Source organism: Pagrus pagrus (genome assembly GCF_965226575.1).
Source record: "Pagrus pagrus genome assembly, chromosome: 23".
NCBI classification, from domain to species: Eukaryota; Metazoa; Chordata; class Actinopteri; order Spariformes; family Sparidae; genus Pagrus; species Pagrus pagrus.
The window spans coordinates 22,716,263-22,732,245 of NC_140205.1; the positions used below are offsets into that span (position 1 = coordinate 22,716,263).

The following is a 15,983-nucleotide window of genomic DNA, read 5'->3' on the forward strand; positions in this document are numbered from 1 at the left end:
GTAGGAGTAACAGCAGCCTGATGTCTCTTTGTTTCCTACCTGCAGTGTATCCCTCTGTTTGTGGAGGCAGTTCTGGAGCGGTTGATGCGGGGGGTGAAGTCCAGCGAGCTGAGGACCATGTGCCTGCAGGTGGCCATCGCTGCTCTGTACTACAACCCAGCCCTGCTCATCCACACTCTGGACAACATGCACTTCCAACACAACCCACAGCCCATCACTGCCCACTTCGTCAACCAGTGGATGAACGACACCGAGTTCTTCCTCGGGTGAGGGGAGGCTTCTGTTGTTTTTAACCAGTTAAGAGTTCTGATTTCTGCTGTCAGAAAACCAAAACAAGATTCTAATAGAGGCTCCATGAAGCTGAGAGGAACTGCAGAGTAGATGACCACAGGTTGTAGTTCATTTTGGTTGTTTGCCCTGGTAATTAGCCTAATGAGAGTGGTGAGACTGAATACTAAAAAAATGTAGCCTCTTGTAGAGCTAGAAAGTTGGGTTATCACTTTTTGGGAGTTTCTTACTATAGGCACATTACAGTCATTTAATTCTTGTAAATGTTGACAGTTATGTGTAGGGGAGCTTTAAGTCACAGCACGGTCAATTTCAACGGTTAGGGTTGTTACCTCTTAACAAGTATCAGTAGTGTTGTCAAAAGTATCAAAATATGGATACATATCGATACTGAATGTACAAGGTAATTTATTTGTCATTATACAACACGGGTGCATTATAAAATTAGAGTTTGTAAACTCCTTCATGATACACAAAACATACAGTCCATCCACAGTCGATACAGAACATATATACAGTTATTAATAACCAAATATACATAAATATTAGGGGTGTGCATCTCTCCCTTATAAGATGATCAGATACGTATCTAGAAACATGGGCATGTGATTCGATCCGGTTTGGGTACGATACAATTCTTTGTTTCATATTCATATTTTTCATATTTCATATATTCATTTTCTATTAAAAATTAGAATAAGCCAACTCTATAAAAAAATTTGCTTACCTTTAAATAGATATTTCATAAGACCAGGGAAAACCAGGGAATCCTATGTATTTTTCTTATAATTATGTATATCTTTAACTTCATCTGCTTATACCTCTGTGCATAAAAAACACACCTGTTGTCTCAGCCTGATCTGAGGAACAACTATCCTGTTGCCTGGATCTCCATAAGCAGGGTCTGTCTGAGCTGGATCTGTCTGCATTGGACCTCTCTGAACTGGATGTCCCTGACTGTCTGTATCCTCTGTTCCTAGTAATAATCCGTGTATAAAATCACACCTATGATTAATAATCAGACAAGTGTTTACTACTGATAACAAACTCAAAAGCTGGATTAACTAAACAGTGTGCACTGTGCAGAAACTGCCAGTAGACAGTAAACAGTCTGCAGTATGGTTCAATTCAGTACATCATTTCAGGAGACTATGACCGTTAACAGTGTGCAGTACTACCAGCAGTCTCAGAATACAGCTAATGATAGCAACACTTTCAAAAGCAGTCTTTTGCAATAAAATGCACTATAGATGCCGTGATTACCTTAGACCTCACCGAGTTGTGGCTAAGTTGTAGCTTGAAAAAGTGTTTAATCTCCATGTCTTTGTCTTGCTAGTTCTTGCTAGCGCTAGCTTTATTAGTATCCTCGTTGTCGACACAGGTTTCATCATGCCGTCTCACCAGATACCGTCTCTACCACTGTACTTAAACACTGTTGTACAGAGTTTACAAACAGCCTACTTTTTGTCCAACTTTCTGTCCTTATTAAATCCGAATCTCTTCCAGACTTTTGATTTTAGATTTGACGGCACACTGTAAATCTTGTTGTGCTGAACTTTTACAGGAGTTTGAAGATGCTGTTAGGAAGTAGCAGCTTCACTCAACCGATTCATAACTTTAAAATCAGGCCATTGACGGTTGACAGTACATATAGATCGATACAGCGGTCAATGAATCAGTGTAGTCATATCTTTAACTTTAAAACCCATTTCCGAATCACATCGGTTCATTTTCACACCCCTAATATGTAGTGCATCTTTTGGATCTACGTCAGGGTGAATGTAAGCATCAGCAACAAGATGGTGATGATCATGTGGTCGGCATCTTCATATTAAAAGTTCAACGTCTGGGAAACACTGTCCATCAACTCCGACTGTGTGTGAGCACCAAGCACCGAGTCCACCTCTTTTCATCCAGCTGTGGTCCTGCACTCTGTCAGCTCAGAACACAGTCAAATATTCGACTGATTTGATTTGATTTAAAAAATATATATATAATATAAATATTATTGTATTGTTCAATACAATACAATTTTTCATCAATGATTTGAGGGGTACCAAAGGATGAACTTATAAGGTGCTATGTAAAGAGTTCCAAGTGGTCGGGGAACAGAAACTAAAAGCAGATCTGACAAGCTCCATACAAACTTGAGGATTTTGTAGTGAAATGGCCCAGCCATTGGGCCATGTCATATATGGTTCAGAGGAAAAAAGCAGCAAAGATGTGATATAAGATGGAAACTTCCCAACAAGGGCTCCGTAGATAAACACAAACAAATACTTGTCACCTCTCCTAGACAGAGAAGACCACCCAACATTTTTATACATGATGCAATAATGAGCGCTATAAACATGTCTGGTAATTACCTGAGGGCAGCGTGATAGACAGCATCCAGGGGTTTAAGAGTAGATGCATGCATGTAAATCACATCACCATAATCCAAAAGAGAAAGGAAAAAAGCTCCAACAATTCTTTTCCTACAAATTTTAGGGAAGTTATTTTTTGTATCAATATAAGAAACCATTTTTTATGTTGCTCTTCGACCAGATTGACTATATATTATTAGAATGTGAGTTTATCATCTATCCAGATACTAACATATATTTATATTCTGTAACTCTCTAAATATTGAATCCTTGTACAGTAGAAAAACATGTTTTTTGCTGTCAAAATCCCTTGAAAACCTCTAGAGAATACCGTAAGCATAGTTTTATGAACATTCTGTACAAGTTTAAAATAAGTAAACACAGCTTGGAGAACATTAAAGGAGCATTTTATAATTCCCAGCCACCTGCTTCAAACAAATAGATTCCTGTTGTGGCAATTAAGTAATTTGTGTAAAGTGGCACAAATAAACATGAATTTGTGTCTATTCACATCTTTGTGTAATGTAATATAAAAGAGAACTATGTACAATTAGGGAGTAGTTTTTTTTTTTTTTTTACAGCTTAATCAGTGAAAATAAAATCAGGCCTACATGGCATTACATTTTTTCAAGTGTGATGAAAATTGTTCCAGTTTATGACTGACAAATGCTGTTATCTTTTCCATGTCATAAATGTCCATAGTGATGTCCATCCATGTATTTAAAGTTGGGTTCTCCTGTGATAACCATTTCCTGGTAAAAGCCATTTTAGCAGCGACCAACAAAGCATTCATTGAATACTTTTTTCCATTCTTGAGATACACACCCAAAAAATATAATCTTTATCTCCAGAGGTATTACACCTTTAAAAAACATCTTGGAGGGCATTGTGTACTCCTCTCCAATAGTCTGGGGCAGTCCCAGAGAACATGGTAGTGATTTGCAGGTTGGTTACCACAGTTCCTCCAACACACAGGGGGTTTCCATCATAATGGGATTTCTGACTAGGTGTAGTAAAATATCTAGTCAGGCTTTTCCAACTAAACTCTCTCCATTTCTGCGAACTGGTACATTTCCATTGGTACCTCCACATTATTTTCCATTCTTCCTCAGATATAATTATCCTCTCTTCCTTCTCCCTATTTGTCTTAATGTATGTAGTTGGGTGTGTTTTAAGATTTGACAGACCCTTTTGTATGCATGAGATAATTCCAATGGTAATAGCTGAATTATATGATTTTCTAAACACTTATTAGACTTATCCTTCCACAGTTACCTTTTTTACTTTCATATTAGTATAATGTCATATCCGTGTCTTGTTTTTCCAGTAGATATTTCTTTTTAATCGTTTTAAAACTGAGCATTGTTCCTTCTTTTATTACCTTGCACAGAGCTGTTAATCATTTTGCTGTCCAATCTTTGAATCTAGTGTCCAGTTTATTTGGTGTGAAATCTGAGTCGTATGCACACATTTTAAGAATTACAATATCATCTTCCAGTTTATATTCTTTATCAAGGTTTTCAACATTTTGAGAGTGCATTTCATCCATGGATTATCGATAATGTTAATGTAGTTCTGTAGGTTATTATCAGCTAAAAATGCCTGTATGGGAATGGGATACGTTTTCTCTTCAATGTGTTTCCATTGAGCATTATATGATGGGTTGCACCAGCATACAATTGCTCTAACTTGTGCTGCAAGATAATAATCTCTAACAGAGGGTAGACTCCACCCCCCTTTTTCTTTGGCAAATTGCAAAGTTTTTTGTTTCGCTTTCTGTCGCTTTCTTACTCCAGTCCAGACTATTTAGACCACCAAAGAGTGAGATGAGTAACGAATATCTTGTTTGTTTCAGAACTTTAAAAAGGTGTTTTTGATTTGTTTTTTAATCTGTGGTTTTATGGGGAGGTATGTGGTGGCACTTTTTTTCAGCGAACAGTAGCTGGGCACGATAACTTCCCAGAGTTGTGTTGTAAGCTATGCTCCTGTCCATACAGGTGTAATGGTACCAAAACTTGTGCCCACTGACCATATTTGGCTACTGCTGGGCATGACACTGAAATATGACTAAAATAGTTCTAACATGCAACTCCTTAAAACCAAAAATTGTGACATTTCTGTTTGTGTACATTTTAAACTAGGGCTGGGCGATATGGCCAAAATTGTTATCAAAATATGAATTTTTATATTGATCGATGTCGTATTATTACGATATATATTTAACAATAATAATGTTCATTTTACAGTTTTAAGAGTGTTCTCCTTAGGAAAGAACCCAAAACAAACCAGAAGGTTAATTATGGTTTATAATATACAATTATTTATTGTCAGAATGATTAGGTGACAAATGTCAAGGGTAACAGAACCAACCAACCAAATGGCTTTATGTTACATACTGAATAAATAAAATGATAAATATGTAAACAACAAATGCCTCGTTTCAAATGTCTCTCAAACATTTTAGAGATAGTAACCTGAACATTGATTAAATAAAACAACAAATATGTAAACAACGATTCCGATCATCATCATTTTAGAGGTAGTATACTGAACTGAACATTGATTAAAGAAAATAAAATAAAAACTTAAATGTTGAGGAAGATTATGCTACTGTATTCTTTGAATATTGCACATTCTTGGCAACTTCACTACAAGTTTCTTGCAAGAAAGGCTAATCTGTCAGCAGTCTCAGGCTTTAAAGTTGCCCTGTGTCAGGACACAATGTTGCCACCTGTTCTAAAAATGTGCTCTGAGGGGGAGCCGGTGGCAGGTCTGCAAAGGTAGCGTTTGGCCAGTCAGCTCACTCTGGGAAAAGGATGTTACGTTGATCTTCCACCATGCCAGGGGATTGGTCTCACTGTCTGCATCAGGAGCTTGTAGGTAGTTCTTCAGTTCAGCTTCAATAGTCCAGTTCTGTAAGAACTGATGTGGTTCTGGTGTAGGATTTTTTTGAAAAAACTACCCAGTGTCTTCGTCTTCTGCGTCTTTGCTGGTGTAGGTGCAGCTGCAGCAGCTCCTGCTTCAGTGGCTCTTGCCGCTCATTCCTCTTCCAACATCTCCATCATGGCTCCAATTTTTATGGTGTCAATCTTCTCACCCTTCATGTACATGGTCTTGAACATAGGATCTACCATTGATGCCATGTTCAGGAGGTCATCAGTGATCATGTCATATTTCTCGATTAAATATTCAGTGACCGTTGTCTTGATGGCTTTGGTTAGCTTGGTGTCATCATTGTCATGCTTTAACAGCTCTTCATTGAAAAGATGCAGGACTGGTTTGAGGTGAGATATACTGACATATTCTTCCCCAGAGAGGGCATCGGTGAATTCTAAGTGGATTCAGCACTTTGTGGAATGACTCAAGGACATCAGTATCCTGCCACGTGGGAATCATCTGCCTGGTCTTTTTGTCAGCTGACAATACCTGTGAAATGGCAGTCTCTCGTTCCAGCACTCTCTCTACCATCTTTTGACGTGAGCCCCATCTTGTAAGTGACTCTATGACCATTTTGTGCTGGGGAAGTTTGAGCTCCTCTTGAGCTGCTGCCAGGTCTCACTTCTTTTTCCAAGAGTAGGAGAAGGCACTGACCACTCTTTTATATACTCCAACAGCTCTTTCAATTCTCTTGTCTCTCCCACTTCTCTCTGAAGATACAAAGAAAGGCAATATAGAAAATATGTAAAAGACGACTCAGCAACAGCCACTGATGACATGAAGAAATACAAAAAATATATATCACAACACTACACTAGAATAGCCAACACTACAATTACATAAAACTAATAGCATTTAAGAAAACTGGGCAGAGGTAAAATAGTTGATGACATGAAATTGCTTTTGAAACTCTTAAAAACAATGTGATCCAATGGCTTCTGTAATCTAAACAACAAAGGACTTGGGCATCTACCATGACAGCTAATGAATGCTGCCAATTAACAGGTTGGTCGACACTTACATACAATGTCATTATAGGAAAGATTAAATAACACAAGCGTTATCCTTGAACCTTTTGACACCTTAATGAATAATAAGATAGAAGGCCATTGTGGTGCCATTGATGTTGTACAGTTTATCATTTTGTTCAGAATTGGTTTCTATGACACCCTCGATATATATAGTGATTTAGTATGTAATTGTGCTGCTTATGACTTTGTATCACTTTGATTTCTTTTCACATGGGGTAATGGCAGATGTAAAAAGCAGCACAATTTTTGGTTGTCGAACTGAAGTTCGGCTAGTAGAAGCAGTGGGGCTGGGCTGTTGGCTACTTGAGGGGAGGTTGACGCTAGCATGATAGCACAAACTCATGCTCTCGGAGTACTGTTTGAGATGGTACCTTTTGAGATGATGGAAGAGGTTGGTGGTGTTTCCAGTTCTGCTGAGGACTGGTCACCGACACATTTTGCACCAAATGCTGGTGCTGTGCTTTGTCAGACTTTAGGTAGCTGAAACATTTCCAAATAACTGAAGTGATATGACACTGAACAATGGGTACAACTTCTTTGTCTTTGGCAGTTTCCTCGCTCTCAGTTTCACTAGTCGGACCGCTCATTTTCTTGTGTAGGCTAGACACACAGGTGGTCACCATCATTCTGAGTTGTTGTGAGTGGGAGGGGCTGGAAACATGTACTGTATCAACCACATGCATTTGTTTCTCTGCTGTGCGATTGGCTGTTGGTGTAGTGTTTTCTAGGTAAAGGAAAACTGACTCAAATAACTATCGAAAATAAATGTCAAAAATGTATCAGCGTTATCATGGAAGATTTTAGAATGAAAATTACCAAGATCATTTTATCGCCCCACCCTATTTTAAACAAATGAGGTATAGCATGTTAACTAATGGTAGGTGTATTTGTTGTGAATGTTGGACAGAACCAGGCTAGCTGTTTCCCATTTCCACTCTTACTGCTCAGTAAAGCCAACCACGTCCTCACTCGTGCTCAGTACTTGACACACAAACATGACATTCTCTGATCTACTCCCCAGGCTCCATGACCGTAAAATGTGTATCATCGGCCTAAGTGTGCTGATAGAGCTGCCAAGCCGGCCGGCGGTGCTGGAGGGCGTTGCCACCCAGATTGTCCCCTCCATACTGCTTCTGTTCCTCGGCCTCAAACACCTCTACGCCTCCCGCCTTGTCAACAAACCAGACCTGCTGGCTCGTGCAGGGGCACAGGATGAAGACCAGAACGGTGAGTGAAGATCTGAAGAGCACAGCAGGACGAGGACAGAGTGTAGGACAGAAGTGGAGGAACTAATGTACAATGAATACAGACAGAAAGGAAAAAGAGAAAAAAATAAATTAATTGACTTAGTGATGATAATGAAATGTGTTTCTTGCAAACATTGGATCCTCCACTACTTGCCCTTAATAAGCCCTGAGCTCAAATTAGCTGCACCACATTTATTTTCTCAACCCGCACTGGCTGTACTTTGCTTCAGTCAAGTGCAAAGGCATTAGATTCCTAAACCTTGTCTACTGCTCATGGGGCAAATTAACTTAGTGCTACGGTGATGGCTAAGGCTTTCTCCTGCTGCCTGGTATTTAAAATGCATTGATTTCACCATATTAAATGGTTCAGAATGGTGTAATCCTAATAGAGCAGCCTAGAGTGAAAGTTGAACGTGTTCGGGTTTCAAATATGCTTTCAGTCACGAGGGAAGGATATAAAAGAACAATGTCACAGAGCAAATGTCAAGTAACAGAACAATCTCCAAGCTTTAGTGTAGTCAGTGTTGTCAGATGATTTATCACATTGAGAGTATTCATGAATAAAGAGCTCATACTTTTGCAAAGTTACCATAGATCTTGATCTTATAATACCAAGCTTTGTTTTCTTGTAATCAGTAGACTAGACTAGATTTGCTGGTTTATCAGGTTCATACATCTAAACAAATGCAGTTAAACAAAATAATCTTGCAATAAATCCTTCCTTCATGAAGGTTCTCATGTTCAGTTTTTTTTTTTTGTGATTTGTAATTGAGGGTATTATGAGCATAAGAGATTCTATTGGAAGTAGCCATTTCGCGCAAAATTTAGAGAACATTTGTGAAAAAGCATTACATTTTTATAGGCCTAAGTGGGAAGAAACACTGCACTACATCAGAGTCCAATAAAGGCAAGAAACACGATCAGACAGGTTGGAAACATCTGCAGAGGTTAGTCAAACATATTGGTAAGAGAAAGTTGAGGTTAATGATGAAATTACCCAAACTATCCCTTCGTTACATCCATTAGAGACTTCAGCTGCTTCAGTTTTGGCCTAAAATTTTGCGCACTCACACTCCTGCACATTGAGCTTACTAGCAGTTTTACCGCCAAATAAAGCAAGTTGGATAATCAGACTTAATGTTTGTTTGTTTATGACCCCAGTCTCCTGGTTGACAGTAATGTGACTGAACCAATCACCCAACTCTGAACTCCTCCCTACATGGACTTTCTGGCTCTTTATACAACATTTGTCCTTTGTTCCATCCATCTTCCATTATCACCCCCTCCTGCCATTGCACCTTCATACAAGGGCATACTTTTTATGCCGAGGCAAAAGAAAAGGATACAAAAGTATATAAAGAGCAGTATGTGCAGCAAGGTGCTTCACAATACACACAGACATCAGTCTTTGCCCTGAAGAAATTTCAGTACTAGGTCCCAGATCTTATCAAACACATCTCCTCTGTCATCATCATAAAATCCATATATTATACTATATATATATATATATATATGTATATTATTAGCTTCCATTTTCCACTCACGCAGAATTAATTTTTTCAATCACCATTCCAAACAAAACGGCAGTTTTTCATACTTATTTGCCTGAGACAAGGAACTAGTATCTCCTAGAATAACAATGATAGTGTTGGTTCCCATTGGTTCCCAAAGGCTTCTGAAAAACAATGACATATATTTGTCCAGTATGTGTACAGTTTATTGTATAACCTAAAAGAGTGTGTTAAATCACTGACTTACATCAGTTGCAAATGGGTGAGACTTCATCAAAAAAGGTGTGTAAAAAGCTCTGGAGTCTGTGTATTGTTTTAATTATATCTCACATTTATTGTTTATTTACTTATTTAACGAAAAAAACAACAGCCTCCTGTTATACAAAATATAAAACAGGTGACTCAGATTGAAATACATATGTCTACCTGGCATAAAGCCAGTCTGCATTCTCCATTCCATGATCTGCGTGAAAGCATTTTCAAAATCCCCATCTCTATGTAAAACAACAACAGCGCTGACACAGCGACACAAAGACTGTAGAGAGTTTGGATACCAAAGTCTAATATATCTGTATCTTTCTGCTCTTAAAACACTTTTCTCTTTTGCAGTTAAAGATTCTTTCTCTTCGTGTTAAAAAGTTCACAATAGCCACAGAGAATAACACATTATGAAGGCTTTGATCCTGAGGGCTATATTATTTTGTGTTTGGGCAGAGGAGATTCCCAGTGATGAAGATGAGGTGAACGAGAACCGTAACGCCATGCAGCAGCAGTCCAGCATGCAGCCGGGCCAGGGCGGCGAGGATGATGATGAAGACGAAGATGACTACTGGGATGACGACGGCTTTGAGGGAACGCCTTTGGAAGAGTACAGCACGCCTCTGGACTACGACAATGGAGAGGACGAGTATCGCTTCTTCACCTCTGCCCTCCTCCGTCAGTCACCTTTCTTCTCTATGCTGTCTTTACATGCTGCTTTGTTTTATCTGAGCTGTTCACGTCTCTGATACACAACATGACGGCATAAAAGCCTGTGTTTTTAAACAACTGATGCAACATAAATCAAGTAGTAAAGTATCAAAGTTGGCATCGGATGTTTGTTGTAATTCCTGATCTTATTTACGTATTTTCTGATCAGATATTTCCTTGATCTAAATCAGGACACTTTTCGCTTGTATGACCTTAAACTTTTATTCTGAAATATGACATTAGCCCAGTGTCAGACTGTCAGATTGGACACCACTGGTCTAGATTAATCAAGTCTCTGTTTGAGTAATATAATAATATAATAATTTCGTCAAAGTATGAATCTCCTAATGTATGAATACCTTTCTCTAGCCAAACCTAGCACTTTCAGTTTACAGTCATGTAAACCGAAGAAAAGCGGTAATTCCTGACATTTCAGAAGCTGGAACCAGAGAATGTTAATTATCCATTAATTTGCTGTCAATTTAACTAACTAGTTAATCTTCTCATCTCTACTGTATCTGTATGAAAACGCCACACTATAACATTGACGTTGGCCTTATGTGTGCATGTTAGGGGTCCAGAACACTGATGCAGCCTGGTACCAGTGTTTGACAGCTCCGCTCAGCGATGACCAGAAGAAACAGCTGCAGGAGATCTACAGCATCTCACAGCAGCGGAGGAGCACCGCTGCCAAGGGCCAGTGGTGAGAGGCAGCACACACCAGTGTAGAATACAGACAGGACAGGGGAAGAGAGACACAGACAGGGGAAAATGGGTTTAAGAACAAATTCAGTCCATTCGTGTAAAGATGATTTTTAATTGGAACATTGGCCTGAGGGGTTGTTCTGTCACAGTTAACTTATATACTCATAGTATAACTTTCTGACACTTTGTGGAACACAGCATTAGGACCAGTGGACATCATTCAGTCAAATTCTTCAGCAGGGGCGGTTCCTCATATGGGCAGCTGCCCAGGGCGGCATTTGTGGCGGGGCGGCATGAGCGCCTGCAAAAAAAAAAAAGACCGGACAGTCACCCACAGTAACAGGCTCTGTAGCAACCGCCTCTGGGCTTATCTCAGCAGATTGCCCGCTGGTGCCGACCTGTACCGGCTGCCTTAAATTTGTTTGCATTCATTTCATCCAGTTTTTGTATTGCTCATTTACACATCAAGTCAATTATGTCATGTTGCCGTGTGGGGAGCGGGCGGCTGGGCGCCCTCTGTTGTGTAAAGGTGCGTCTGCTACTGCTGAGAAAGTCTCATATACAGAGGTGGAAGAAGAGGGAGTTCATGTAATAGTGCATAACTAATGCAATTGGTAGGCTAAAGTCAATCACATCACAAATTGCTTCCAAATTGAGCACATTTCAGTCATAATAACAATAAAATGCTGAGGTATCGAAGAGAAAAGGTAAGTGGAACTTAAGGTGCAAGTGGAAAAGGTGCAGTATTTACGGTAATAATAATTTAAAGAGCATTATTTGTGTGTTATAAAGTCTGATGGCACCAGGTAGGAATGATTTCCTGTGCCGTTCCTTTAGGCAGCAGGTTGAATGAGTCTGTTGCTGAAGCTGCTCTTAAGCTTGTCCAGAGTTTTGTGGAGGGGGTGAGAGACATTGTCTATGATTGCCAGCAGCTTTGCCAGCATCCTGTCCTCCACCACCTCCTCCAGGGTGACAAGCTTAGAGCCAACAACAGACCCTGCCTTCTTAATGAGTTTGTTCAGTCTGTTGGCGTCCTTCGCTTTGATGCCTGCACCCCAGGACACCACAGCAAAGAAGATGGTGCTCGCAACAACAGACTGATATGTACAATAATATTGTGAATATTAGTTTAGTAAAAAGTTATTCTGTGCATTTCCTGCACTTTTTTCGCTCAGGGCATCATGCAAGCTACGACCACCGCTGTTCTTCAGGATAAAAGCCAAACTTTAACTGCCAAAAAAAAAAAAAATCACAAAAACTGTCAAGTCAGAGGGCTTTTTCTGAACAACATATGACACTTTATGAATCTTAAACCCTCCATTTTGATCAGGAACAGTTCAAAATTTTAGGAAGATATACAGTGTTGTTCAGAAGTTTCCATCCACTTTTAGAGAACATGTACATCATGGCAGTCTTCAGTTCCAATGATTTCTACAGCTCTCGTGTTTCTGTGATGGAATGAGTGGAACGCAAACTACTTTGTCAAAAAAAACATTTGGTTCAATAATTAATTTATTATAGGTCTTCTGAAAATATGATTAAATCTGCTGGCTCAAAAATATGTATACAGTAACTTGAACGATAAAGGAGGTGATCATAGAAAGTTGTGTCAATCAAATGTTCTTTGTAGCAAGGCCTCTTAACTTCTGAGTGATTCTGATTGATAACAGCTGGTGACTTTTCTGGACCCATTGTAATAGGGCTTGTTTGATACAGCCATTAGACTCAGCCACAAACACTACAATGGGAAAGCTCAGCATTGACCTGAAAGAGCCCATTATTGATTTGAACAAGTCAGGAAAGTCACTTGGAGCCATTTCAAAGCAGTTGGAGGTCCCAAGATCAACTGTACAAATAACTGTTTGTAAGTCTAAAGTGCATGGCACAGTTGTGTCACTGCCACGATCAGGAAGAAAACACAAACCATCACCTGCTGCTAAGAGAAAACTGGTCAGGATGGTCAACAGTCAACCAAAAACCACCAAAAAGCAAGTCTGCAATGAATTAGAAGCTGCTGGAAGGCAGGTGTCAGTGTCCACAGTCAGGTGTGTTTTACATCAACATGAGCTGAGAGGCTGCCGTGTTAGAAAGAAGCCCTTGCTCCAGATGCATCTTAAAGCTCAGCTGAAGTTTGCTGCTGATCACATGGACAAAGAAAAAACCTTCTGAAGGAAAACTCAGTGGTCAGATGAAACAAACATTGAGCTGTTTGGCCACAATGAGCAGCAATATGTTTGGAGGAGAGAAGGTGAAGCCTTTAACCCCAAGAACACCATACCTACTGTAAAGCATGGTGCTGGTAGGATTATGCTGTGGGACTGTTTTGCTGCCAGTGGATCTGCTGCTCTAAAGAAAGTAAATGGAATAACGAAGAAGGAGGATTATCTCCAAATTCTTCCAGAAAACCTAAAATCATCAGACAGAAGATTGGGTATTGGGTGCAGTTGGGTGTTCCAACAGGACAATGATCCCAAACACACATCAAAAGGATTGGTAAAGGAATGGATCAATCAGGCTAGAATTGACGTTTTGAAATGGCCTTCCCAAAGTCCTGACTTGTGAACCCTATGGAGAACATGTGAACTGTGCTGAAGAAACAAGTCTGTGCCAGGAATCTAACAAATTTAGTTGAACTTCACGGATTCTGTCAAGAGGAGTGGTTAAAAATTCAGCCAGAGGCCTACCAGAAGCTTGTGGATGGCTATCAAAAGCACCTAATTAAGGTGAAAATTGCCAAGGGACATTTAATCAAATATTAGAATTACTGTGTGTATATTTTTGAGTCAGCAGATTTGGTCACATTTTCATAAGAGCTATAATAAATTAATTACTGAAGCAAATTTCATGAGTTCATGAGTTAATTTTTTTTTTGTATCATTCCATTCCATGCATTCCATTGTATTCATTCCACCACAGAAAAATGAGAGCTGTAGACATCATTGAAACTCAAGTCTGCCGTGATATACATGTTTTTTACAACTGGATGTAAACTTTTTACCTCGACTGTACTTGCTAGATTACTTTCTGGGACTGCACTGAGCAACTTCCAGCCGTGGGGGGTTAAAAAAATGAATAAATCTACCAAGCCATCCTACAGAAGAAGTACAAGGTGGATGGATAGACTCTTAACTAAAATGATAGGTTGACATTTCTGATTGTGTGTGGATAAAATATAGTATGAGCTTTAGAGGTATTAGGAGGTGTATCTTTCTGCTTCACACTTAACCAGGCTAACTGTTTCCCCTGCTTCCAGTTTTTATGCTAAGCTAGGCTAACAAAATCCTGACTCCAGCTCTGTACTAGACACGAGATGACTCTTGCAAAGCGAATAGGCATTTTTCCCAAAATGTTGACTTACCCCTTAAAGTAAATCTCAGTGGGTATGATTAATACAAGTTAAATACCAAATAACAGGACATTAAAACAACTCTATAAAGTTTGGCTTTTATTTTGAAGTCCTCCAATCTTGGGAGATCTTGCAAAACTTTTGTAGATCCAACTTTATTCTTATTAAAGCATTTTTACAATGTTCTTTTTGGAGGTTCTATGGCAGACATTTAGAATGACCACCATCAACAGAGTGACTACAGAAGCCTTTAAAAAACTGACCGGATTGTTCTTGATTTGAATTGAAACTTGTTTTGTTTGCAGAGCACTGAGGAGATAGACGGACTGCACAGTCAGAAGAGGGGGACGAGGAAGAGAGGAGCTGGTCTGACCTGACCTGGAATGGATTTCAGTCTAGACTGAATTATCTCAGTCCAGATCAGACCATATCAGATTTAATGGATCCCACCAAAACCAGGTCCCAGGGTGCCATCAGAACTGGATGGAGTAGCAGGGGCTGGGGTTGGCATGATATCAGTTTAGGACCTGGTGCACTGTAAAGAGCCCCTACTGGAATATTCCTATCACCAGGACAGGACCGCTGGCCTGTGTGTGTGTGTGTGTGTGTGTGTGTGTGTGCGTGTGTGCGTGTGCCTGTGTGTGTGTGGACTCCAGAGAATGGTCTGCATTACAAATATAAATGTCCTTGACCAGCAAAATTTGTTTTAGGTTCTTGTACAGTGCAGTCCTTTGGTCTGTAACTAAATAACTGTGTGAGTGAGTGAGTGAGTGAGTGAGTGAGTGAGAAACTGTAAGAAATAAAAACACATCAGAGCGTGTGTTTGTACGTACTGTAAGCGCTCGTCTCTGTCTCTCTATAGTTGAACACTTTGTATCATCTCATGAAGCGAGGGCCTATGAGGAGCAAGAAAAGCCTGATTTCTGTCAGGGTGCCTTGTATACAGACTGTGGATGGATGAGAAGGATCAGGTCAAAGGTCAAAAAGTTGTCACACATGAAATGGGGAAGCAGTTTTTTTTGTCTTTCTGTTTGTCCCTGGATTTTGTTTTTGTAACAGTTTTCAAAACTAATTTAAGAAAATCATAAACGTTCATGTAACATTTTTCTGAGTTGTTTTTGTTATTTCATCTTTCTTTACTCCTTCCTTCTAACCTTTACTAAACAACGTCTTTGGTGTTTTAGCTGTGTTAATGTGCCTGCGTATTAGATTTTTAAACACTCAGTGTATGCTATTTCTGCCACAAGGGGTCTCCATCAAAACAAAAGATGTAAGTAGTGTGTGGGAGTTGCTGTCTTCATTGTTAAACAACCTGTCTGATGGCTGTGTTGAACATAGGATAAAGTATTAAACATTTAGAGTTTGGGAGCGACAACTTGCAGAAACCCTGCTATGACCTTAAACTGTGCTGCAGAGTTGTGAGACAGAGAGGATTTTAGTGCTGTCCAACAGCCAGTCGTTCCTTTTTTCACTCTCTGAATTGTGTACACAGTCTCTTTCTAATGCAATCACTATGCTGGCCTCCTTCCTTCTCTCTAAGTTGGTATTCCCTGTGTGTTCTGTTGCGGCTTGTGTGTTGTAAT

At 39.6% G+C, this 15,983-nt stretch overlaps 1 protein-coding gene across 4 annotated transcripts in view; it reads left to right on the forward strand.

Moving 5' to 3' along the window:
* The window catches only part of ipo8 (importin 8), a gene marked incomplete at its 3' end in the record, with an annotated part of 44,817 nt that extends 29,313 nt beyond the window's left edge, over positions 1–15,504 (forward strand). For 2 of the 4 annotated variants that reach the window (XM_084346301.1, XM_084346303.1), the window contains 5 exons: positions 46–266; positions 7,644–7,849; positions 10,095–10,316; positions 10,923–11,052; positions 14,706–15,504. In XM_084346301.1, coding sequence (XP_084202427.1) covers positions 46–266; positions 7,644–7,849; positions 10,095–10,316; positions 10,923–11,052; position 14,706 — 780 coding nt within the window. Of the gene's footprint in view, positions 1–45; positions 267–7,643; positions 7,850–10,094; positions 10,317–10,922; positions 11,057–14,705 lie in introns of those variants that run through there. The other 2 variants (XM_084346300.1, XM_084346302.1) reach the window with 1 other exon arrangement.
* Positions 15,505–15,983: the final 479 nt, after the last annotated feature.